At 35.3% G+C, this 27,181-nt stretch overlaps 1 protein-coding gene across 1 annotated transcript; it reads right to left on the reverse strand.

Annotated features, from left to right (window-relative positions):
- Positions 1 to 80: 80 nt before the first annotated feature.
- SGO2 (shugoshin 2) lies at positions 81 to 26,956 on the reverse strand. Its single transcript, XM_032480095.1, has 9 exons — positions 26,682 to 26,956; positions 24,991 to 25,122; positions 22,918 to 23,093; positions 22,041 to 22,118; positions 16,626 to 16,711; positions 12,656 to 12,879; positions 8,460 to 11,651; positions 6,865 to 7,015; positions 81 to 1,976 (listed from the first exon to the last, which is right to left on the reverse strand). The coding sequence occupies exons 2-9, from the start codon at positions 25,118 to 25,120 to the stop codon at positions 1,961 to 1,963; spliced, it is 4,053 nt and encodes a 1,350-aa protein (XP_032335986.1). The 5' UTR covers positions 25,121 to 25,122; positions 26,682 to 26,956; the 3' UTR covers positions 81 to 1,960.
- Between the last annotated feature and the right edge of the window lie 225 nt (positions 26,957 to 27,181).

Here is a 27,181-nt window from a genome sequence, read left to right on the forward strand (position 1 = left end):
TCTCCATCAATGTGAAGTCACTCACAAAATTCAACACTCACTCATGATTTTTTTTTAAAAAGCACTCAATCAAATAGTAATTGATAGATAATATTTTAATGTGATTACAAATGTACATAACCAGCTCAAACCACAGTATCTTACTTAATGGGGCAAAACCAGAGACATTCCCATGAAAATCAGGAACAAGACAAGGATACCCACTATTCCCACTGCTATTTAACGTTTAACATAAGGTAGCAGCCATGCCATTAGGCAAGAGAAAGCAATGAGGCATAAGAATGGGGCGGTGGGGGGGGGGGGTAGAGATGGCTGGGTTTTCAGATTTATCTGGAAAATATTACAAACAATAACAGAGTTTAGTAATTAACATACAGAAATCAATTATATTCATATACGCAAATGATAATCAATCAGAAGAGAGAATCAGAGAGAAGATCCCATTTGTAATACCAAGAAAAAAAAAGACAGAATACCTAGGTATCAAGAAATGTGGCAAACCTCTGAGGGAAACTTTGAAACTCCTCTAAAAAGTCTCTATAATTAAAAGAGGATGGTAATGGGGCATAGTAGAAGGGAACAGAAAATTGAGAAATAAATTTAAAAGCACATGCAAATACAACATTGAAAAAGGTGGCACTTCAAATCAGTAGTGGAAACACGGACTTTTTAATGAGGAATCATTTAGAAAAAGGTCAAAATTGCATTCATACCTCACAGTATAAAATAAAACAAAATCCACATGAATCAAATTTAAATGTAAAAACAAATGAAATCATGGGTAAATGTCTTTATAATCTGGGAATAGGAAAATTGTTTCTCACTGTGACCAAATTCTACCAGCAATAAAAGGTTGGTAAGTCTGATACATACAGTGAAAAATAATTTGCATGGGCAGGGAAACAAAGAAAAGACAAAGTTTAAGGAAAGGAGAGAAAAAAGTAATGCACAATAGGAAACATAGTACCAGAGAATGGCTCCAGGCAGTCCGAAGCTTTAAAGTAACAGGAGTACAGGAAAGAGAACAGGTTGTCAGGGTGCCAAGCTCTTAACCACTGTGTAAACTGTTCCTTTAATAAAGCCTCTAGCCTCCATTCAACCAACACTGTCGACACATGAGGAAGTTCTGTCAGACTATAGTCCTACAGTAGGTTCCTCAAAGTGTGGTCCTGGACAGTCGGCCCCAGAATTATCTGAGGTTCTTGTTAAAAATGCAGATAGAGTCTAAGAAAGCTTTCCCATCTAGGCAGAATAGAATCTGACTAGTCATTTGAATACACTAAGCTATGTCCATTAATCTCATATATGAATAGAATTTACTACTTTTTAATACTAGAATAGTAAGTGATCTTCAAATTAAAGTTGTAAAAATCAAATTCAAAAGAGCCTGAGAGGTTAACCCCTCAGCCAAGTCATCAGATTACATATAATGGAAGTAATACAGAAGCTGACATTGAAAAAGCAATTTTGAAAGAAGAATGAAAGGTGAGGGAACGTGGCCAGGGCAAAAGGTGACTTTTAAGATCTTATAGGTATTCACATCTTATGGGTGCTTACACTACTGAATGGTTTAAAAACAAAACAAAACAAAACAAAACAAGACAACCTGGTACACAAGATAACCAATGCAAAAGTATTTATAATACATTTTATTTGGTTAAAAGGCTAACAGCTATTGTTTAGTTAAAGGTTGTTTGGTTGAAAGGAGCTTAAATGAACAGGAAGATAAGTTATAGGATGACCAAAATAATTTAAAAAGCTTAATATTGCAATATAGCTACCTTACGCATATTATTTAAACATAAGAATAGATAAATAAACACTCCATGAAAAGTCAGGGGAAAAAAAAAACACTCCAAAACTTTTAATCATGTGTTTCACCTTCTTAATCCTGGTTATACCCATGTTTTGACTTGGTATGGTCTGAGAATTCAGAAAAACCAGAATCCATAAATTCACCTCATCTTCTCATCTTCCTACAAAGTAGAAAAAAAGGAAGATTAACAATAACAACCGAAAGCTAATGCTTTTGCTGTGAAGTATGGAGAGGAAAATTGCTGCATCATACCAGTAGAAAGCGGCCTCCTCAAGCCACAAGCTTTGCCATACATTTAAAATACTGATAGTAGGAATTATAAATAAGGTTTAAGAGAAATTAATCAACACAAATTTTATACATTATGTTTTACTACATATTTTATGAACTTTAGCATACATATAAGAATATAAGAAAATGTACAATTTAAAAACAATCAAATAAATGCTGATTTACCTACACCCAGGTTAAGAAATAAGCGATCAGCACACCTCCCAAGCCTCCAGTGTGCCCCTTTCTGATCACAGCTCTCTCATCCCCCAAGAAGTGATCACTGTTCTGAATGGAGTTCAACAGTCCTTTGTTGAATAGGAGCAGGAATAGTGGGCATTCTTACCTTGTTCCTGATTTAAGTGGAAATGCCTCTTTTGTCTCCCCATTAAACAAGATACTAGCTTTAGGAGTAAGATATGTGTATATAATTTATCATTATACGACAGTGTCCCTCAATGTCTATTGGGTGTTTTAATCATGAGTGAGTGTTGAAATTTGTCAAAGCCTTTTTCAGCATCTATAAAAAAAATCATATGCTTTATTCTCTTAGGTTTATTAAGATGGTGTATGATGATAAGTTTTCTAATATTAAACCAACCCTTACATTCCTGGAATAAGTCTCACTTGGTCATAGTGTATGTTTTTCATAGCATGGTGCTGGATATGCTTTTGAAATTGTGCGATGAACACTGGAGAGGAATATGTGTTCTCTCTGATCAAAGTGTAGAGTTTGATATGTATTCATTCATAAGATTTACCTATTGATTATTGTTTAGATCTTCCATCTCCTTACTTATTTATTGCCCATTTTATTGGTTTTGTATCGAGTAGTATGTTAAAATCTGTAAGTGTGTTCCTATGTCTCCATGCATCTCCTATAGTTATTTCTTCATAAAGGTAGCTGCTCTGTTATTTGGTACATAACTATCATAACTGTTATATACTCATTGTAGCTTAGGCCTTTTACTATTAAAAATGATCCCTCTGTCATGTTCAGTGCTTTGGGACTTAAGAGATAAAGACTTTAAAAAATATATTTGTACTACCTTCCTGATAACTCCTGCTGCTCCTATTCTCATGCCTATGATGTTTGCTCCATAATACATGGTAAGCAGTTTCAGTGAGGATTTACTGGCACTGGGCGTCTATCAGAAGCTGTGCTATACCTGCTGCATGCCATTCCCAACCCGGAAAAAAAAAGGGGCAGCTGGATTGTCATTACTCTTAGTATTTATACTGATGTATATTGTGATTTTTGCTTTTAAAAAATTTACCAGCTAAACCAATTACCAAATAATCTGCATGCCCAGGAGAGCTAAACTAAAATAGAATACTACTTCATTAGAGCATTTTGCTATCTTTAGTTTAGAATAGGTAGCTCTTATAGAAGAATTAACTAAATTAAGTATTATCCAGCTATTAAAGGGAATGATAAAAATCTCTACAAATTAATATGGATTTCCAAAGCATACTGTTAAATGATAAAAAGCAAAGTTGAACAGATTAGCTACAATATGCTACCTTTATGTAAGGAAAAGGGGGATATACATCTATCTGCTTATTTGTGCAGGAGAAATACAGAAATGATAAACCAGAAACTAAAGGAATTGGTTATCCACAGGAGATGGGTGAAAACAGGATAATGGGAGTAGGGTGGCAGGGATGAAAGTAGTTGACACTTCTCTGCATATACCACTTTGCATGGCTCTGGCCTTACAATCCAAGAAACGTTTCACATGCTTGAAAAGTAAACAACAAAACCTACTAAGATGTGGGAAAAGAAAATGGAATACAAACAGTAACAAATGTATGACATGATTATGTTGAAGGGGGTTGGTAAGAAAAGAACTAGGACAAAAAGAACTGTACCTAAATGTTATGATCTAGTTAGTAAATATGTTCCTCACAGAATATGGGTCAGCAATTCTGAAACTACTTTATGTGTATGTTAGAACTGGACAAACAAATAAATACACTATAGCTAGTGAGAGCCAGGCTACTTACCAATGGAGAAAGAAATTACAAGCAAACAAAGCTCAAATGAACCCTGTGATGTTGAACAAGAATCTGAGGTATCAGTATAAACTCATGGTTTTTACCATATATACAGGTAGATAAATAAATATAAAAGTGAGCATACACATGGGTTAGTATACCTACGTATATTCCCTCGCTCCAGCTGCTGAGAGGGCCTAACGTCAATGGCCCCTGTGGTGGACAGACTCTAAGGAGGACCCCTCCATGACTCTGCCTGTTGCTGTTCATGCCCTTGTATAACACCCGCTCCCTGAGTACAGACAGGAGCTGTGACTCGCATCCAGCCAATAGAAATGGCAACGGTGATGGGTTATCGCACTTTTGAGATTATGTTTCATTTAACACTCCATCTTGCTAGAGGATTTGCTCCAGAGACTCTCTCTATAGCTAGTTTTGAAGCAAGTGGCCATGTTGGGAGGCCCATGTGGCAAGGAGCTAAGTGCAGCCTCTAGGAGCTGAGGACAGACTCCTGCCAACAGCAAAAAGCTGGGCCCTCTGTTCCATAACCACAAGGAAATGAATTCTTCCAATAATCTGTGTGACCTTAGAAGCACACAGGAGAGCCTCCAGATTAGAACCAGCCTGGATGACACTTTGTTTGCAGGTCTGTGAGATACTAAGCAGAACACCCAACTTGGTTGAGTAGAGATTCCTGGTCCAAAGAAACCAAGAGATAATAAATGTGTGTTGTTTTAAGCCACCAGGTATATGGTAATGTTGTTATGCAACAACAGATAACGAACACAACACAATATAGGTAGTGAAGAATACCTAGTGTCCAGATCTTGTATTGTGCCAATGCTAATCTTCTAGTTTTGAGAATCGTACTATGGGCATGTAAGATGTCAGAATTAGGAAAAGCAAGGTGAGGAGCATATAAGAAACTTCTTTACTACTTTTACAACTTTTCAGTAAGTCTAAACTTAGTTTAAAATAAAAGGTTTAACTTACAACTCAATAATAGAAAGATAACCCAACTGAAAAAAGGGTAAGGGATTTCTTTAGACATTTCTCCAAAGAAGACATACAAATGGACAATGAGCACATGAACAGATGCTCAACATCATTAGACATCAGGGAAATGCAAATCAAAACCATAATAAGATACCACTTCACACCCACTAGCATGGCTAGAATTATCAAAAAGTCAAATAGCAAGTGTGTTGGTGAGGATTTAGAAAAATCAGACCCCTATACACCGTTGGTGGGAATATAAAATTGTCCAGCAGCTCTGGAAAACCGTCTAGCAGTTCCTCAAATGATTAAACACAGTTACTACATGACTCAGCAATTCCACAACTAGGCAAATACCCAAGAGAAATGAAAACATGTACACACAAAAATTCACAAATGTTTATAGCATTATTCATAACAGCCAAAAGGTGGAAACAACTAAATGATCTTCAACAGACAAACGGATAAACAAAATGTGGTATACCTACACGATGGAATATTTTATTAGGTTGTAAAGAGGAATGAAATACTTCTCATACATGTTACAACAGGGATGAACCTTGAAACACTATGCTAAGTGAAAAAACCAGTCACAAAAGACCACATATTAAATGACTCCATTCGTATGAAATGCCCAGAAGAGGAAGTCTGTAAGACAGAAGTAGATGAATGGCTGGTTGTCTAGGGCTGCGGGATACAGCAGTGATAGCTAAAGGGCGTGGGGTTTCTTTTTGAAATGAAGAAATGTTCTAAAATTGACTGTGGTGATGGTGTGCATATCTGGAAGCGTGCTGAAAACCACTGAATTGTACATTTTAAATGGATGAAATATAAGATATGTGAATGATAGCTCAATAAAGTTGTTTTTAAAAAGCCCTTGGTCCTTCATTTTAATTGGCTTCTCTTTCACCCTCCCTTGCATTGCTGCCACCTGCTGGTATTGTTTTAAAATACCTATCAAAAATGATCAATGTCTTTAATTTTATGAAAGAAGCAAACACTGAAACAACATAAAGAGAAAATGTGAGGATATTTCTAACCTTTGAAAATGCCATCCCAAATATGATAGGTTCTCTGAAACAGCTAGTTCATTTATCCTTGAAAAAAATAAGGTTTTGAATAAAACATATGTAAAAGGCAATTGGGCATTTTTGAGATAATCAAGGAAATGTGAATAATGATTTACTATTAGATGACAATGAGGAATTATTGATAATTTTATTAGTTGTGATCATTATTGTCCAGTTTTGCTAAGTACTTATTTTCTAGAGATATATACAGAAGTGTTTTAGGAATTAAATGACTCAATATTAGGGATTTTCTTTAAAGGTACTACAACAATAAAAGGGTAGCTTTTAGAAGTAAATATGGCAAAATATTGATAACTGTCAAAGCTGAAGGATGGATAAATGGTGGGGGAAGTACTATTCCCTCCTCGTTGGGGTATATTTGAACCCTAAAAAGAGGAAGAAAAAGACTTACTCTTTGAGACCAAAGGACATATAAACCAGTTTGAATTCTTCTAAGGATAAAGTAGAAAATTAATAAATGGGGTAACAAATAATGGGGTTTGCAAATCATAGGCAATAAAAATTTTTTTAAAACCTATTCAAAGAATAGAAAAAGACATTTCTTCAGATCATACTGTGGTTGTTACATGTCAAAAATAATTGCTTCATTGATATTCAGAAGTGTTCAAATACTAATTCAGGCAGGAATCTTTTTAAAAGCATACAATTTATAATATCACACTGAAATCACTTTTATGTCATTGAAATGCTCACCCTTTGAGACTCGGCTCTTTTAAAGAGAGAGGAGTACACCTTCTTCTTCGGCTTGACAGCTCTGAAGATAGATCTTCTGACTTGTTTTCAGGTTTAGCAGCGTTATTTGAAACAAAACTGTTATTTGTCAAGTCCTGCAGCGTTCTAACACCTGAAAAAAGTATCATTTTCAAAAATATTTGTAACAGTAAATACACGGATGTGGAAGTAGATATGGGATATTTATGGTTTAAAAATTATTGGTAGCAAATTTTTTAACTTAACAATAATCAAGTTATAACTTTAAATTTTACAAAAGTAGCACTGAAATTATTTGTAAATCAGTTTTTCTAGCAATAATAATAAAAGAGATTTATAATTTAAAATAAACTATCAAAGTTGTCTGCAAAATTTTTATTCTGAAATCAGATTTAAGCTGATAAAAATTCTTCATGATTCAACTCCAGTCATAAATCAAACAAATTCCTGCACATTCATTCAACATCTGTCACTGACTGCTCACGCTGTGAAAGGCACCCTGAGGAACAGAGGTGAAAGATGGCTCAGCGGTGTCTAAAACGTCCTCCAACTCTAGACCCTGGCACTTTTTTTGTATCAGTATTCCTTTTACCTGAATAGTCTTATCTATCAAAATCCTAGTGCTCTCTATACGTATATTAAAATGTTAGGCTCCCTGTAGAAAATTTTAATTGATACAGGAATATCTAATGTTACAAAATTTCTAATAACAAAGGAATATCAATGTTAAGGGGGAAAAGTGAGGTAATGCTATATCTAGTATGATTTCAAGGATATATTTAAAAATGCATAGAGTCAAGTCTGCATGCATATACCAAAATGTTGACTGCAGTTCCTATGGGTGATTGTTTTTCCTACTGTTTTCTGACTCTCTACTTTCAATTTTCTGCAATGACTGAGTATTATTTTAATAATTGGGGAAAGTAAGAAGTTCTAAAGGTAAGAATCCTACCTATCCTTTAGGGTCTAAAATGCTATCTATTTCATGATGCCTTTGCAGGTTCCTCTAGTCAAAATTACTCCTCATCATTACATCTCTTAACATGTGTGCTTTTATTAAAGCATGTCACATTTAAACACCGTATTTGTTACTTTTCCATACAAGTATTCTGAGGAAAGGGAGTTAGTATTGTTTTTTAATCACCTAAAATACCTAGAATAATGCTTTGATCATATTAAATACATGCTATTGAAGAGAGTCCCACCCTTAAGAAATTTATAATTGTCTTTCATAAACTCAAACCAGGGCAATTCATTACTATATATACATTTAAAGCACTCAATTTCCTTCAAAAATATGAAAAAGGAAATTATCTGCCTAATGTCATTATCAGACAACTTTGTGCCAAAGACCAAAATCCATTCTTAAGCGTATAAACGTCTAAGACATTAACTATTATCTTCTCAAAGTATTAAAATTTCTTCAAATTCCTTCGTATTACTTCTATAGATCAGGCTACATAGTTATATACTGTTTTAAAATTCCATAAAAATATCACTTATAACAGGAAATGCTTTACTGGTTAAGTGAAAAAAAAAAAGCTTTTAAAACCTGATCACTTCAGATATTCACCTACCTATTCCCGATTTTTGTGTTCTCCGGTTCACCTTTAATTTCATCTCTTTCGTCTCATGCACATCATCACTTACTTGAAAGACAGGTGAGCTCTCCAAAGCAAAATTTTCTTTCAGATTTTTACTAGAAGAAATACTCAAAGGTATTGAACCCTCAAAAACACCGCTAAAGGAAGAATCTTGTCTGTTAGGCGAATATAACTGAGATAAAGATGTAACCATTTTTGTGTAAAAGTCTGGTTTCATCTTCACAATTTTCTCATTTTCCAAATTTTTTTCCTTAACTGTGTGTTCAGATTCAACTGATACTCCCTGAATGGTGTCAGATATTATTCTCATTAGTTCATGACTATCTGAAGAAGGATCCATGGAGGTCTTCCTTTTCTTTGATTTAGATGTCACCTTACTTACTCTTTTGACCTGGCACTCTCCTTCCTTTGTCACTTCCACTAACGGAAGATCTCTCTTTTTGTTCAGAGTTGTAGTGCTTTGCTTTGGATTCTTATATAGTTCCATTTTGTTTCCAGCATCAGCATCTGCTTCATCAGTAATACGTTTTAAACCTGGTTCTAAGGAGACAGATGTCTGTGAAGAGCCTGTTAACTGCAAAATAGGTTTGTTTTTACCTTGTGCCAAAACGTTCTTTGCCTTGCCAGATGATTCTTTCCTGTGCTTTTTAACGAATTTGTAAGGATTTGAAGTTTGGTCACAATTTTCCTTTTCATTACTGTTGATTTCCATACAGTATCCATTGATAATACCTTGGCCTTCAAGTCTTTGTTTAGATTTGTTTATTTTAAAATCAAGATCTTTTGTACAGCTTTCTTGGCTATCCACATCTTTATCATTATCCTCATATATCTGGTGCATTTCAGAAATTATCTCTGTCTTTCGACTTACTTTCTGCCTAAGTTTCTTACTTATTTTTGATTCATTTTGCTGAGTGGGTTGCGTATCACTGACATGCTTTTTCAAATCCAACATATTCTGGGTCTCATAATCATATAAATTTCCACTATCTTTGGTGGAAAGATAAATTGTCTGAAACTCATTTGTGACTTCTAGGTTTTCAGAAACGGTTTCTTTATCTCCTGGCGTTAGGGAAAAGAAGTTACCTTTTTCTGGCTCATGTACACCTTTGTTATTAAAATCATTTTTTCGGTTTGTTTCCAAAATTATCTCTGTCTTCCGACTTTCTTTCTGCTTGAACTTCTTACTTATTTTTGATTCATTTTGCTTTGCAGGTGGCATATCAGTAGCATGCTTTTTCACCCCTAAAAGGTTTTGAGTCTCATAATCACATAGGCTCCTATTACCTCTAGGAGAAAGATCAGCTATCTGAAAGTCAATTGAGTCTTCTAAGTTTTCAGGGACAATTTCTTTATCTTTTTGGGTTAGAGAAAATAAGTTACTTTTTTCTGGGTCATGCAAGCCTTTGTCATCATTCTCATATATTTGGTTGATTTCAGAAATTATTTCCGTCTTCCGACATGCCTTCTGCCTAAGCTTCTTACCTACTTTTGATTCATTTTGATAAGCAGGTTGTATAGCATGTACATGTTTTATCACCCCCAAAACATTCTGAGTCTCATAATCTAGATTTCCACTATCTTGGGTAGAAATAGGTATTTGAAACTCACTTGTATCTTGTAGGCTATCAGGGATGATTTCTTTATTCTGGGTTAGGATGGAAGAGTTACCCTTTTCTGGGTTACCACTTCTGTCATTATCGAAATGATTCACTTTGGAAATTATTTCAGTCTTCCGATTTACTTTCTGCCTAAGATTCTTATTAATTTTTGATTCATTTTGCTGAACAGGGTACACACTGGTGATCTGCTTTTGCAAACCCAACACATTCTGGGTCTCACAATCACACAGGTGTCCATTATTGTCAATAGAAAGAGCAGATTTTTGAAACTCATTTGAAACTTGTAGGTTTCCAGGGATCGTTTTTTTATCCTCTTGGGTTTCGAAGGAAAAGTTACCTTTTTCTGGGCCACGTACATCTTTAGTATTATCTCCAAATATTTGGTTCATTTCAGAAATTATCTCTGTTTTCCGATTTACTTTCTGCCTAAGCTTCTTATTTATTTTTGATTCATTTTGCTGAGGGGGTTGCATATCAGTGACTTGCTTTTTCAAATCTAACGTATTTTGGGTCTCATAATCATATACATTTACATTATCTTTGTTGAAAAGATAAGCTGTTTGAAATTCATTTGTGACTTCTAGGTTTTCAGAGGTGGTTTCTTTAACTTTTTGGTTTGGGAATAAGTTATCTTTACCTAAGTTATTTATCACAAATGTCTGTCTAGAAGCTTTACTTTTCTTACAAGCTAGAGAACTCAGGCCCATGTCAAATTTACCGTCCTCATGGAATTTATCTGCACTTCGGGAGAGAGAGTATGTTTCCTCTTGCTCATCTGTTACATGAATTATTTTCTTCTTTTTGTTATACTGTGTATTTTGTCTGGCATCTTGATCAAAGTCATTATGAAGGGACATTTTCTTCAGCGTGTTCAACTGAGGCAGCTGTTCAGTACTGAGAATAAAATTTGGATCTTTTGAGTCCCCTTCACCATCCAAGACAATAGATCTTCTTTCTGGTCCATTTTCACTCTTTTCCTCAATATCCACATCTGAACTTTTTTTTAATTGTCTTTTTGATCTTTCTCTCTTTTTATCAGAGCTTGAATCTTTCACTTTTCTGAAAGTTTTCATTCCACACTCATTTGCTTTTTTATTACTTTTATTTCTAGCACCTGTTGAAACTGTGACAATTTTGCTTACTTCACTAGCAGTTAAATCCATGTCATCATCATACACAGTTTTCTGCAACTGAAAGTCATCGTTACCCTGAACTTGACTCATGCCCTCTGCAGTAGGTTCACTTGCAGACTCAGATGAGGCAGGAAGGCACTGTACATTTCTTTGAATTTTAGTATTTGTTTCATTAGTACAATCTTTTATCTCATTATTCCAATTTAATTCTGGTCTTGAAATCTGTTGATCTAAATCTGTCACACAGGGAGTGTCTGCAGGATTATTTGATTCCCAAGATGATACATGTTTTTTCCTTCTAGTTATATTACTAGGAGACAGTTTCTCCTTTCTGTGGCTGATTGACTGTGCACTATTTATCTCACTCGTTAGAGAACTCCAGGAGCTTTGGTCTGAGTGGGAATGGCTTTCTGTAAAATAAAGGGAAACAAATTTCAGAAAAAAGTAGTAACAAGGAATTTATTATTTTAAATTAGATTAGGAATCAAGCTGTTTCAGAGAAGGGATTTCCGATAATGTGTTCAGGTAATTATATTATGAAGAATCTATGCTGATAAAACATAAAGTAGAAATGACTAGAGTAGTTTTAAGTCACGTTTTACGTTCCTATCCATGGAAAATATATACTGGGAGTTTACTCTGCCTTGGCCCCAAGAGTAGAGTGGAGAATAGCTAACAGTAGAGCCATTACCGTATGTTTCTAAGTGGTAGGAGGCTGGCAAATGAAATTCAACAACAGTGATACCTCTCATAAGGATCACTATCAAAAGGTCATCAGCAGGCAGCTGAAGTTTATAAAAATTATACACACATACTCACATACATTTTTAGAAAGGAAAATTAATTCAAACTCTAAATTCAATATAGTTATGGTTTCATATCCCAATGTGACATTCTATGTCAAATACATAAACCAGACTACACCACAGGATTATTATTTTAAAATACCATATAAAAAAAGTAAGTGTCATCATTTTCTCTTGCTCAACCATTCATTACCCAGGCTCAAGTTTTTGTTTTATCAATAATTGGTTATGATCTTAAAAAAGTCACTACACCTATCCAGGGCCTCAATTTTCATATCTATGAAAAGGAGAAGACGTAACTAAATAAATACATGGTATCTTTCACTTCTGAAGCTAAGATACCAAGAAAAGCTCTTTAGACTAGCTCATTCTAAATACTGTTTCCAGAGTAACAGTGTTAGGCCACAATGCACCTGATATTTGTTGGCACTTTTACTTTTAAATTAAATTTTTCACCAGCAATTTTAAATGGTAGGCATTAGCAAATCTGTGACATAAGAAATCTAACTTATTAACTGTTTATATACCATGGCTCTCAAGAAGAAAATCTGACGAATGTTAACTGTTTAATACTGATACTCAAAATAAATTTTTAAAAAAAATCTCACCTTTGGGAAGTATATCAACAACAGATAAAACAGGTTCTGAGGCATTTAAACCACAAACATTCTGCTCATTTTCTTTAAGAAATAACAATTTCAAATTATGCTGAGTTGGTAATGGTCTTGTTGATGCTAAAGAAGGAATACCAGGTGATGCCTTTGATATATTGTTGTCACATTGCGTTTTCTCTTTATCTTCCTCCTCATCATCATTTGAAGTTAATGGAACCCTAAAGGTAAGTAAGAATGAGTAAGAAATTTTGTATTTTACAAAAATTATTTAGAAAATTACATGGATAGTTCTTTCTATATTCCATTTATCTAAGATCCAACCACAAACCCACCCTGGTAACATTTTGTGTTCAGTGAAGGCAATTATGGGTAGGAAATAGGTACTTTCTAACAGTACGGAACTTGCTTCTTCTCTCCTTAGCCCCAGTGGCCCCAAAAAGGAGATAAATGATATAATCACCAGCTGGGCTATTAGGATAATAATACTAATGAAATGAATAAAGTTCAAACATACTTATAAATATTCATGTATAATGTTTACAGTTTTCCTATAATTAATTCTATGGAAAACCCAAAACTCTTCCTCTGGTTTCAGACAAGTACAATTGTATGTATAGTTTTGAGTGCAATAAAGTTTGCTATGTTTCCAAAAGGTATTCATGTAAACTAAAGTCGTAATCCCAGAGTAGTTAAATCTATGAGAGGAAAAAGACAGAAAGCCACAGAAATAATTTGCCAAAATGACCTTTTTTGAATTCAAAGAATACAGAGTAATATGTTCCAATGCTATAGATTTACCCTGTATGCCAAACAAATCACTGATATTTTAAAAATATTGATAACGATAAAAATATTTTTTAAAATATTTGTTACAAATTTAAAGGCACCTGTTAGTAGAAAAGCCACTGAGAGGAAATGTCTACACCACTTGAAGAAATAAATTAGCAAAAACAGAGGAGAGGTTCTGCTTTGGGCAATGGCCAAATAGCTACTATTGAATGAATCTTATCAAACATGACTAAATTCTGGACAAAATATTAAAAAACAACTGCCTGAAGTCAAACAAAAAGCAAGTAGATACAGAAGAGGGGTTGACACACAGAAACAGGGTGAGCTTCCCATTGTTTACAAACCTGAGTCGGTGCCACATTTCCTAACACTTTCCACAGTCTCACACAAGGTCAGAATTCAGGGCAACTACACCTTCTGTAGTGTGTGTGATGGGAGAAATTACAGGAAAGGTAGACAGGGGAGCCCCACATTTGTGCATAAACTTTCCCAAAATCTAGCTGCTCCCTGTATCACATACATGTGAGAAAGATTCCAAGCAGCCTAGCTAAGGATTAAAGAACTGAAATGAGATTTCATATGTTGTTCATCACAGGCAAGTAATATCAAGTTTAAAGTAACTACTAAAATGAAACATCAAACTTGATGGAGGGATACACCTGAATCCAGATTTTCTATAACACAGGATTCATAATGCCTGGGACATAATCCAATATTATTCAACATACAAAGCAACAGGGAAACATGATTCAAACTCAAGAGAAAAAGATAATCAATAGATAATGATCCAGATACATAATTTGTACTAGAGTGCACTAAATCAAGGGTGAGTGTAAGTACTAACAGTGGCATTCTTATTGTGTTCCCATTATTTAATACGTTTGCTCTTGGGTTTTTGTAGATCCTCCTTATCAGATTAAAGAAGTTCCACTGTATTCCTAGTTTGCTGAGTTTTTTCATGAATGAGTGTTGAATGCTTTTTCTGTTACTATTGAGAAGATAGTACTTTCCTCTTTTTTTTCTATTAATGTAATGATTTTAAAATATTTTTTCTACTAATGTAGTGAATTATAAGGATTGATTTTTTAATGTTAAATCACTACTGCATTCCTGCAATGAACTGCTCCTGATGATATATCCCTTTGACACATCACTAAATTTTATCTGCTAATATATTACAGGATTTTTGCATGTATTTTAATAATGAAGATGGTTTATTCTTGTAAATATATATTCTCCATTCTTGTAATATATTTTGTCAAGTTTTGTATTTATATTATGCTGATCACAGTAAATGAACTGATAAGTGCACCTCTTTTTCTTTTTCCTGGAAGTACTTGTGTACATTTCTTTTTCTTCAAGAACTTAGGAGAAGATATTGGGGCCTGCAGTTTTTTGTGGAAATATTTTTGATAACATCCTATTTTAGTACATTTAAGAATATTCAGATTTTTTATTTCTTCTTTGTGTCAAGTTCACTGATTTTTAAAAAGATTTGTCCACTTCATTTAAAATATCAAATTATTGGCATAAAGTTGTTCAGAGCAGCTTCAGTTACATGTTTAATGTCTGCTATAGGTATGTAATGTTCTTTTTCTTTCTCAGCATTGGCTATTTGTGGTTTCTTGTTTTCTTGATGGCAAAGCTGAATGTTCACCATCAGAAGGATGGATAAATTACGGAATAATCATACAATGGAATAGTATACAGAAACGAGAATGACTCAGCTATAACTACACAGGACAATACAGATGAAACTTACAAACACAATGCTGAGCAAAAAAGAGCCAGAGACAAAAACCATAGAACCCTGTATGATTTCATTACATGAAGTTCAAAACTAGGCAAAATTAAATCTATGATTTTAGAGATTTTAGAAGTTATGATATTTATCCTTGGGTAGGTGGTGAGTAGTGACTAGAAAGGGGCACAAGGAGGTGTCTGAGGTACTGGTGATACTGCTTCTTGGTCTGGATATTGGTTATACTACAGTGTTCACTTTGTGAAAATCCATGACACTCTATAAAGATTTTTGTACTTTTCTAAAATGTATATTATACTTCAAACAAAAGTTTACATTAAAAAAAGGAAAATTTTTGGAGGGCAAGTTAACACGTGATTCATACATTTATATGAAATAATGCATGCATGACAAACAAGATTTTCTTGAAAAACAACTAAGGAACTATAAGACAACAAAATGTTCTATTTTAAAACTGTATTAATTTAAATGTACTGATTCAACATGATGCTGGAATAGAATAGGCAAAACAATAGAATAAACTAGAATGAATAGAAAGTGACACAGTAGATGTAAGAAGTTTTTAGTGTGGCACTTTAATATACAAGTGCATTTACTCGTGCACTTATGTAAATGCACTAAACCTGTAAGTTATATAACAAAAAGAACATTGTCTAAAAGAGATGAGAATTCTGATTAATGCTTTTAACTCATTAAGCCATTTTACCTCACTGGACCTCAGTAACTGTCTTTAAAATGTTAGGTTTGAAATAGGGTATTTACTATGACTTATAATCAAATTAATCAAGAAATGGGAATTTTGGTCAGGAGAACAGCAATGATGAAAGTTAATTGTAAAGCCTGGGCATTATGCAAGATAATAGAGAGATAAATAGTTATCAGATTTACTCAGCAGAAAACATAAGGCCAATGGTGACCTGGGGGAAAAGAAAAAAATGAAGAGTTAAGTAGTAGGATTCTACAGATGACCCTGGTTACTGAATTGATGAGTAAGTGTCCTTAGAGCCCTGGTGACACAACCAATAGCAAGTTACCACAAACCATCTTATTTCTACCCTAGTAGGCAACTACAGATTGATGACATCTGAGCATTGTATCACACACACAATGATTATGTTATATAAAAATCCAAGTACTCTGAGCCAGTGTAATTCAAACCCATGTAACCAAGGTCTGCCTGTACCTCTTTCTTCTCCAGAGGCTATGGGAAAACTGAATATTATTTCAAAATTTAAACCTGAATTCTATTAGATTATATCTTCAAACTTCTTTTACTAGTACAGTGTTGATGAGTATTTCATTACTTCTCGCTGTTTTTCTGTTTCAAGGAAGCAGATCAAATAAAAACCATTCAAAGTCCAATTCAGGTAGAAGTGTGCAAGTTAATATTTAACCGAGTTTTGAAGCAATTACCTTGCAAATGGAAGACGCATCAGTTTGCACTGTTTACTAACCCGTTTCTTCTTGCTACTTGGCAGCAGAAAGGGACTCTGATGGAACTATTTTTGAAAAGAACAAAGAAAATGAAAATGAACAAAATTTCTAACCTCATTAGATCATGTTTGCTATTAAAGTTCCAAATTAAACAAGAATATTAATAGTTATAGAATCATTCTTACATTTGCCTTCAATAGTTGAATGAGAATAATGTAATGATAAGGTTAAATACAGTTCATCCTTAATCATGCCATCCAAAGACAATCACTACTAATATTTTGGTACATAACCTCTCAAACTTTATTCTTATACATATGAATAAATACACATGTGTACACCCAGGCATGTACAATTATTTCTACATATACAGCTGACTTTTGAACAACATGGGTTTGAATCGCATGGGTCCATTTATATGTGGATTTTTCATCAGTACTGTTCATGATCCATGGTTGGTTGACTCTGAGGCTGTGGAACTGTGAATTCAAAGGAACCACGGATACAGAGGGCTGTAAGGAACTGTAAGTTATACACAAATTTTTGACTTTGTGAAAGGTCAGTGCCCTAAGCCCCAAGTTGTTCAAGGGTCAACTGTATGTATGTGCAATACATTCCTGTCTACATATGTATTATGTAATACATTATTGGATTTCATAATACTGTTTTTAAATGGTCTTTAAAATTCAAAGTCTGAGTGATGTTAATATATCTTTAAAATTTTTGTTTATCTGCATTTTTAAATTTCCTGATATGTTTCCTGAGCATGTTTTAATTAATTAATAAAGATCATAAAATTAGGCAACAAGCAACAATGTCTTCCTATTACAGTGCTAACCTGTAATAAAAACAGGTGTATGGTCAGATTAACAAGCTGGTTTTAAAATTCATATGGAAATGCAAAGGACCTAGAATAGCTAAAACAACTTCGAAAAGGAAGAAAGTTGGAGGATTATGGTAATTGAGACAGTACAGTATTAGCATATAAAGATAGACAAACACATCAATGAAACAGAACAGAGTGAGATAGACCCACACAGATTTGGTCAATTAAATTTTGGCAGCAGTGTAAAAAGTCAAATGAGGAGCATAGAACATCCACATTCACTGGGCTATAACAGGTAACTCTTCTCCAAATCAGGAGTACTGTCAGAAAAGGCCGAGGGGAGAGTTAGACAGCCAGGTGGTAACAAGCACACCCCGCAAAGCCCAGCAATGTCAGTGGAGAACACATGGGGACTCCAGACATCCAGTTCCTCTTGGCAAAAGAAATCAATCTGCATATTACAGCTGAAGGAATTCCCAAAGAGATAAACTCAAAGAAATCCATGCCAAGACACGTCATAGTCAAATTCCTCAAAACTAAGGACAAAGACAAAAATCGTGAAAGCAGTATGAGAGAAATGACACCTTACCTACAGAGGTAAGAATGAATGAAAAATAAATAAGTATCTGACTCACAATCAGAAAAGTAACAACAGAAGAAACCACATAAAAGCAGAAGAAAGGACTTACTACTAAAGATAAAAGCAAGAAATAGTGACATTGAAACATAGAAAAGCAGAACTCAAAATTAAATCCAAAAGATGTTTCTTTTAAGAGAAAAAGAAAAAATAGAAAACCACAACCACCTAACCTAGTGGGGAAAAAAACAAACAAGAAAAAGCTCAAATACACAAAAATAGTCAACAGGGGAAATAAAACAGACAAAATTATTGGTTGACTTTGGTTAACTCTATGCAGATCAATTTGAAAACATGAATGAAATAAATAGGTACTTTTCTAAGGAAATACAATTGAATAAAACGGCCCATAAAAGAGAGAAATTTTCCTGAGCAACCCAATATCTGCATTAGAGATATAGTTAACAAGGAGCCACTATCTCCACTGAGAAAGACCCAGGTCCAGATAGTTTCACAGAAGAAAAAAGAATTCTAATAGTATGTCATTTTTGCAGAACATAGGAAAAGAGAACATCTAAATTCTTTTTGTTAGTTTGGTATACATGATAATGCTTAAAGACTTTACAAAAAGAAAACTTCAAAGAAACCTCACTTATGAATAATAAAAAATTCCTAAATAAAATACTGGCAGAAAGAATTCAGCAGGACATTAAAAGAATAATAAATAAATCATTTCTAAAGTTTATTCTAAAATTGTAAAATTAGGAAAACTGCTAAAATAAGTCATTATATTAAACACTTAAAAAGAAAGACCATATGCTAAAAAGATATTTTACATTATTTATCATTATTTTCTATATAAAAAGCTCAGTAACAGATGTATTATAAGATAAATAAGTACTTCACCCTTAAAAAAGAAAGCATCATTCTTAATGGGGAAATACTATTCAACATTTTGTAAGTATTTATTGAATTCTACTACGTTCTAGACATCATTCTGAATAGACAAATACCCTGCACTCAAGAAGCTTATATTCTGGTGTGATAAACAACAAAATTAATAAGTAAAATTATATGTTACATAGTATTGAAGTGCTAAGAAGAAAAAGTAAAGCAGGGAAGCAGAATATAAAGCACTGGGTCAAGGTGCGGAAGGATTAAGATTTATATAGGGTTGCCAGGGAAGGCTTCACGAAGTGACGTCTGAGTCAAGATTTGAAGGAAGTAAGGGAACTACCACATGAAGGGAGAACAAGTACAAAGGCCCTGAGTGGCAGCCGGCCTGTATATTAAAGATGTTAATGAGCAGAAGGAGGGGAAGAGTAGATGAGGTGAGAGAAAGAACAGGAGTTTCAGTTTCGGATAAAATCGGGCAGCAGATGAGACCGGAAGCCGCAGGAGGGTTTTAGGCAGACTAACACTTTACTGGGATCACTCTGGCTGCTGTGCTGAGAAGAGGATATAGAGAGGCAAGGGAAGAAGCAAGAAGCCCAAGCTGGGCTGCTACTACAATAATTTAGGTAAGAGATAATGGTGGCTTGAATATGGGTGATAAAAGTGAGGGCTGTGAGAAGTGATAGAATTCTGGACTGCTTTTTAAGGCGGTGCTAAAAGGATTTGCTAAAGGATAGCTATGAGGTGTGTAGAAAAGATAGGAAAATAGAGTTGTAGTTGCCAGAGATGAAGACCCCCACAAAGGAACTGGTTTGGCGGCAGTTGTGAAGTTTGAGATGCCTCCTAGACATCCAAATTAAACGGCCAGGTAGGCAGTCAGACATGTACTGTCTGGAGTTTACAGTAGATGGCCAAGCTGGAGAAGCAAATTTGGGAGCCATCAATATTCAGTAGTACTTAAAAACATGAGATTCTCATTTAGGAAATGAGTATAGACGGAAGAGAAAAAGAACTCAGGTCTGTGGTACCCAAAAAATAGCAATCAGGGAAATAGAGAGGAACCAGCAAACAGAATGACAAAGAACAATTAGAAAGGTAGGAAGAAACAGGAGAGGGTCATAAACTGAAAGTCACATGAAGACTAACACAAGGACCCAGAAATAGCCAGAGGTTTTGGCAACATAGACATCAGTTTCCAGAAGAGCAGTTTTCACGGGATGGTGAGGAAAACCCAATCGATGTGGGTTCAAGGGAAACTGGAGACACTGTGAATAACTGTCTCAAAGACTTTTGCTATAAAGGTAAAGAGAAAAGATAGTAGCTTGGGATGGGGAATATAAGTGGAGTAAGAAGTTTTATTTTTGTTTTCTTCTTCTTTTTTTTTTTTAAAGATGGGAGATAACATTTTTGCATACTGATGGGAATAATCCAGGACGGGAAAATTAATGCAAGGGGAAAAGGCATTCTACACTAATGTTAAGTCAACAACAGAAGACAAACCATGTGTCCAACAACAGGAGCCTCATTAAACAGATTAGCAGTCCATTCTAGATCTATTATCCTAAGCAGCACTAAAAAGGAATAAGTATTCCCTGTAATCATATAGAGATCTTCAAGAGATGTCACATAAGGAAAAAAGGCACAGAACAGTTAGTATGTTATCTTTTGTATAAGAAAGAAAATTAAGAAAACATTTATATATCTTTGTTTTAATAAAAAGAAATCCATGAAAGCAATTACCTGCATGAGGTGTGGGGAGAAGAGAGGAAAATGGAGAAGAAAGCAGCTGGAGGCAGAACAGAAGCATGTGTGAGACTTCGTTTTATACTTTTATATGTTGTTCCAATATTAGAACCACACATCTCTATTACCCACTGTCCTCCTCCACAACTAAAAAGAAAAGGCATTGCACAACTCGATGTGCAAAAATTAGTCTGTTAAAGAATAAGTCCAAGAAAGAGGACATCAAAGTTGTATGCTGTCCCTTCATCCTCCAGCTTCCACGTCCACTGACTCCAGGTTTTTCACTTTTCCTAAATTCAGATACTGATCTCAGCCCTCTTTGAGTTATTCAAAGAGAACCACATAAAAGGCTGGGAACAATGTTGACTTTACTATGTCTTTTTAAAGAACCACTGGAGGGAAGGAGCTTTATATCACACAACTCACAACAAAAAACTGAGCAATGTTTTTAGGGCTATCTGTCCCCTCAGTTCCTTGAGGTATGGGTGATACCACCCTCCCCTCTTCTACATCTTGCCAATTGGCTTCTTTCTCTTACTTTACAAGTCAATTCTTGTACTGACTCTATACTCTCCATTGCCGGAATTGAGTCTAGTCTTAGAAATTTATTTAGGACAATTCAATTCAGCCCTGTAAGCTGATCAGCAAAACAGAGTGCTGACTCTCATTCCCTTCTCCATGACTCCCCATCCCATGAAAAGCATCTCTTCTCCTCAGAGAGTGCTCAATGTATAAGGCACACCTCTGCCCACTGGCTGTCCTAGCTATCAAATTCATTTTTATGATTTTGAGGCTGCTAAAAATTTTTTAAAGAAAATCCATCAATAGCTTCTTTTATGGTATCTTACTTTGTAGGTATAGAAAGACCTCTCTTTTCTAACATGAATTCATTTGTAATTTCTTCTCATTTAAATGATGTACTTTTTTACATTTAAATCCATCTAGAATTTATTTTAGAAAACGGTATAAAGTAGGATCTGTCTCTGTTTTTTCCCCTAATAGTTTTTCAATTGTGTCTATATTTTTAAAATAATACAAATTCTTTTCTAATTTGAAATACTACTTTTCCACTAGTGTCTTTTATGTTTTTGAGTCTATTCAGGGGCCATTATGTTCCACTGAGCTATCTGATCCTGTGTTACTTTTAATCAAAATCTAATATTTATATAAAAATTTCAATAACCAATTATACCAAATGAAAATATTAATTTTTAACTCGCTAATAGCATATTATCATCATTCCTTTGCACAAAGGTTAAGATATGAATCTCTAACTTTGATGCTACTTAACTAATCTCAATTATCCTCGATAACGTTAAAAATATTACAGTACTTACACATAAATTCTACTTACCTCAGAAAGAGTGCTCATTTCAATGGCAGTTATCAAGTTATTGTTCATGAGTGCTTCTATTTCTATAAGCTTCTTATTCTGAAATAAAGAAAGAGCTCTTTTAATCAATTAAGATTTGGATTTATTATACCATACATTTATGAATACCACCAGTTGAGAAGACTTAAAAAGTAACTGAGATCACACTGAGCTAAAAAGGTGCTACACTATAGTTTACATAGACACACACACATTCTGAATAATTTTGAGTTATCAATCATAAACTTTCCTATATTTTTTATCTCCTCATAATAATAATACCTCAAATGGCAAGTGAATGCAGTTCGTCAGCCACAGGGATTTAAGCTTCAAGAAGTACAGTAGGTCGTTTTTCCGTTTTAATTTCTATTCATTTCGGAGTTAGATCTATAGTTGAAACCTAGCTAATCACTGGCTCTTACTGCCCTGTCTGTGGACAGAGTTGGAAGTTGGAAGGAAAAGCAACGACTACAGTCTTCCTTCTCTTTGGCTTGCAGCCAGTGGAATGCTCGTGTGAAGGCAGAATTCAAACACTCTGGGCACTCCCCTCTTTTCAATTCACTGGAGGAATTATGCCATCTTCTTAAAATGTATTAATGTATCAAGTTTTACTTATGATAAGCAATCAAATGTTGATCAAGTTATTATGAGTTTGCAGAGCCACAGGTATACATTGAGAATATAGATTTGGGTCATTTATTTTATTATCCACTAACAGTTTGTCCATTAACATGGCATGCTCTTTCAAAGTTTTTACACTGATTAGGAGACTTAAAAACATTTTTAGAGCTTCTATAATAATACTATAGTTAAAATTTTAGTGATAATTTAGAATTCAAACACAATATAGTTTCCTTACCAAATTATTTAGCTTTAGGCGAAGAAATGTGTTCTCAAAATTCAGTTTCTCCACTTCTTTTTGCAATAACATCTTGTCAGTTGTAATTCTTCGAGAATTCTCTTTCTCTCTACTAAGAGCCTGAGCTAATGCCCTATTGTTGTGCTTTAAAGAAATTTTGAAAATAGAAGAATTGTCTGTAAAAAAAATTTTTAAGAGTTAATATTGAACATATATCTTACTACATTTTCATATTCCTTAATAATTAACTATTTTGGACAAAATGTATTTCACTTTGTAAGTTTTAACTGAAAGTTAGAAAAGAAGAGAATGGCAAGACAGATGGAGTTTTGAAAAGAACGTACCCAGAGTTTGGAGCTGAAGAAACAACAGCTAGATAGAAGTTCAATAAAAGTTGTGAGAAATACAGAATGTTTGTGAATACAGAGTTAGGAACAAGAGGACTCTAATATAGATACAGTATCTAGATAATTAGATCAGTCACAAAAACTAAATCTTGGTATTTGTTGCCCTACCTTCCTTCCTACTTTTGACCAGGAGGTAGAATGGAGAAGTTGATCCCACAGCTCTAACTGGAAATGTCTCATAGAAATTAGGGTTGCCAATCGTGAAAATTTTAGAGCCAGTTTCTGTGGCTCCAGAATTAATGCTCCCAAAGTCCATTTTTCAAAACCTTGGGTAAAAGGGAGCATACTTACTATAATGTTGGACAGATCATCTAAACTGTGTGGGATCGTCCACCTCCACCCCAAATATCCTATCTCTTATTTCTAGGCATCTATTGCAATCTAAACTTGACTGCTTCTCTTTATAGCACTATGTAAATATAATTTAAGTCAGAAATGATTTTCTGTTGTTTGCAAAGATTTTAATTGTGAACTCTTTGGTAAAGTTCACCTTACATATAGTGTTCCCTTAGTATATCTAAAGCATAATTATATTGTCATGATTTTGATTTACACGCTACTATTCAATAACATAGCCCACTGAATAAAAGTATAGTGTATGCAAAATGTTTGATAATAGTAATATACATTTTTATATAATAGTATTAGTGTTACTAGCTATAGTAATAGTAACAATAGTTTATAATAGTAATAATATTTTTTAAATACTCAGGGAAAGTTTGGGTATCTAAAAAATAGAGTCCAAAAAGTACTTTATTTTTGGCACAGAGAAAGTAGATTCAGACAGCCACTTTTGACATAGCAAATGGAAACAGACTAGAACCGGTTTGCAATTTGCAGAAGCTAAAGGATAGTAACATTTTCCTGTTGCACTCCTCAACCTCAGTGTATCCCTTCATAACAGTGGGTGTACAATGGTCCTGCACACCCACTAGCCACTATAGGAGGTGGTCTAATTCATGGCTCTAGAGATCTGAGTAGGAACAACATTATGATTTAAAGATAATCAGCAGGCTTGGCTATTTCCCAAAGCACACTTACCTTTCACAGGTGCTATACCAGCAGGAAACCTCCCCCAGTCCTGCTAAGATGGAGATGAACCATTGAGGTAGTTTTCAGAAGTAATGAAAATTCATCTTGGGGAATTTCCCCCACTTTCTTTTTTTGCCCCTCTGACATCTTAGCTCCAGAATCCATGAAACCTCATCTCCAAAGTGCTCAGTGACCTCATGATGAACTTTGGCTATCTAAAATCACCCTGGGCCAACCACCCCTAGACTGCTCATCATCCAAATGCTGTAGCATGTCAGAAGGACAGTCTGTCACATTTTTTAGCTTTTTCAGAAATGTCATGTTGGTACTTTCTTTGCAGTGTAAGGAGGTAGCTGCCTTGGGCCACTCCAGCCTCACTGCTGAAAATTCAGCTGTCACCACTGACAGCAAATCATCATAACCACCCAACTAAGAGGAGTTGAAGGAGAAAGGAACAATTGAATGGAGGAAGTCTCATTTAACAAAATAATCATTTTAGTCATTTCCTGTATTTGATAAAATAAAGTACCAAATATCATACCAATTCTCCAGAAAAAAAAGTAAAAATGAGAGTATGCTAATGATAAATAAGTAATAAATAAGTAATGTAGTAATGAAGACTAATAACACTTACTTATTATTTTTGTTTTGATTTTTGACGCAAGAGAAACATTCAATTTAGCAGTCTTTGAAATTCTTTTGTCTTTCACACGTCTCTTAATTCCTGAGGTAAGTGTGTCAGTTTCCATCACGGGGTACTCCATCACTGGAGTAAAAAAAGAAAGACAGCAGGAAATCATAGTATTGATTAATAAAGCCAAAAAGGATAACTGATAAATACATTCTAAAAAGCAAATCATGACTTAAATAATGTACTTTGTACATAAGTATTTGTAAAACACTTTATATAAAATCTGACAAGTATGAATGTAACCAAAAGTGGTTTAAAAGTAGAATCCTAAAAAGGTAAATGAATCTTTTTTTTTTTTTTCCACTCAAACCTATAACATTATATCTACCTGCCAGGAGTGAGGCTAGGCACTGGGGGCAGAAAACAGGATACAGCTGCATAGGAACGCATAGTCATGGAATGCATAGTTCAGTGTGGGCACAGACACTACTGTGATACCAAGTAGAAGTGTACCTTAGAGACAGGCACAGAAGAGATATACCTAATCCTAAGGGAGTTGTTCCCACTTCATCCTTGGATATACACTCCATTTCTCTGCACCCTTTACAGCAAAACTCCTTGAAAGAATTGTCTACACTCAGTTTTCAAACCTCTGGTAAACCTATTTCACTCAGGCTTTCACTTCATTCCAGCAAAACTGGGGATACAGTCATCCCTTGGTACCTGAAGGATTTTGGTTTCAGGGCCCTCAGATACCAAAATCCACGATGCTCAAGTGCCTTATATAAAATGGCATAGTATTTACATATAACCTATGTACATCCCTCTGTATAATTTAAATTATCTTTAAATTTATTTATACTACCTAATATAATGTACATAGTTGTATATATAATATATATGCTATTTAAATAGTTGTTGGCAATTGGCAAAAATCAAGTTTTGCTTTTTGAAACTTTCTGGAATTGTCCCCAATATTTTCCATCGCTGATTTGGTTGGTTGTATGGAATCGGAACCCAGATAGGAGGGCCAACTGTATTGCAATAGCTGTTGGACTGTGTTGGTGCCCAGTTCTTATATTTCATAGCTATGTGATCCTACATCTCCAAGTTTCAATTTTCAGACTTAGGGAATTATTTTTTGGGAAAAAAAAAAAGAGCATTTTGTAGGGACTTAAGGAGCCAACGTACATACGGTGCCTAGTACTGAACCTAGAGCTCACCTATGTATTATTGTTCCGTAGCTCTTGTTTGGCTAACATATCAGCTAACTCTACATCAGGAATACTCACTTCCATGTCCAGTTCTCCTGAACTGGATTCCTCATCTAGAAAAATCATCGTCCTTAGTCCCTACCGAAGTCCTGTCTGTACGTCAACACCCAGTTCAAGGTTAAATTCTTCCCAGTCTTCTATCACCCTTCGCCCTCGGCCAGCCTCCGTCCTAAACTCTGAGCGCTCCACAAGAGAGGGCTCTTCCAAGAACTTGGGTAAGCAGTCTCTAACGTTCATTCAGCAGATATTTACTGAGCGCTCACAATAAACCAGAACTGTTCTAAAGGAAAGGAGCAGCGCAGTCACAAAGACCGACTGCAAGGAGCTGGTTTTCTGACTAGCGGCTCGCCGCCCTCACGCAGCCGAGCGCTCAAATCCCAGACACAAAAGGCAGCGACTTAACACCCAAACAGGGCCTACCTCCAAGGAGCCCCTCGGAGCCAGTGCTGGGGCCGCAGTCCTGGAGACTGGAGGACGAGGGGGCGGGGCCGCGGGCCGCGCGGGGCTCAGCGGACCCGAGACCCACGAGGGCCACGCCGGGCGGTTCGTCTTGGGGAAGGCACGGATCCCGCTAGGCACGGCGAGGCCACGCCAAAAGTCACAGGTCACTGACTTACTGCTTTTTCAGCGTGGGGCGACCACCACCCAGCTCCCTGAGCCCGGCGCTCGCGGCCGCGGCTTGGGTTTAAACTCCGCAGCCGTTAGCGGTTTCCGCATCAGCCAATCAGGTCCCCAGCTGGCGGCGCAAAGGCGCTTGGTTACCAGGAAGTGGGCGGTGTAAGGGGCGGGACCTCTCCGTGAGTGACATAAGGGGCGTGGCCAGGCATGCCAAGGGCGACACAGCATGGGAGAAAGGGGCGCCCTTCGACTTTGAGCAAGTGGTGTTCAGCTGTCTCCTAATGCATTTATGAAAAAAGAAA

Source organism: Camelus ferus, chromosome 5 (assembly GCF_009834535.1).
Source record: "Camelus ferus isolate YT-003-E chromosome 5, BCGSAC_Cfer_1.0, whole genome shotgun sequence".
Lineage (NCBI taxonomy): Eukaryota > Metazoa > Chordata > Mammalia > Artiodactyla > Camelidae > Camelus > Camelus ferus.

Excerpts from the sequence above, each read along its gene's own strand:
- SGO2 (XM_032480095.1), bottom strand. The coding sequence starts at position 25,120 with ATGGAGTACCCCGTGATGGAAACTGACACACTTACCTCAGGAATTAAG. Across the intron at positions 23,094-24,990 it reads AATCAAAACAAAAATAATAA|ACAATTCTTCTATTTTCAAA; the intron begins GTAAGTGTTATT and ends TTTTTTTTACAG. Across the intron at positions 7,016-8,459 it reads AACACAAAAATCGGGAATAG|GTGTTAGAACGCTGCAGGAC; the intron begins GTAGGTGAATAT and ends TACTTTTTTCAG.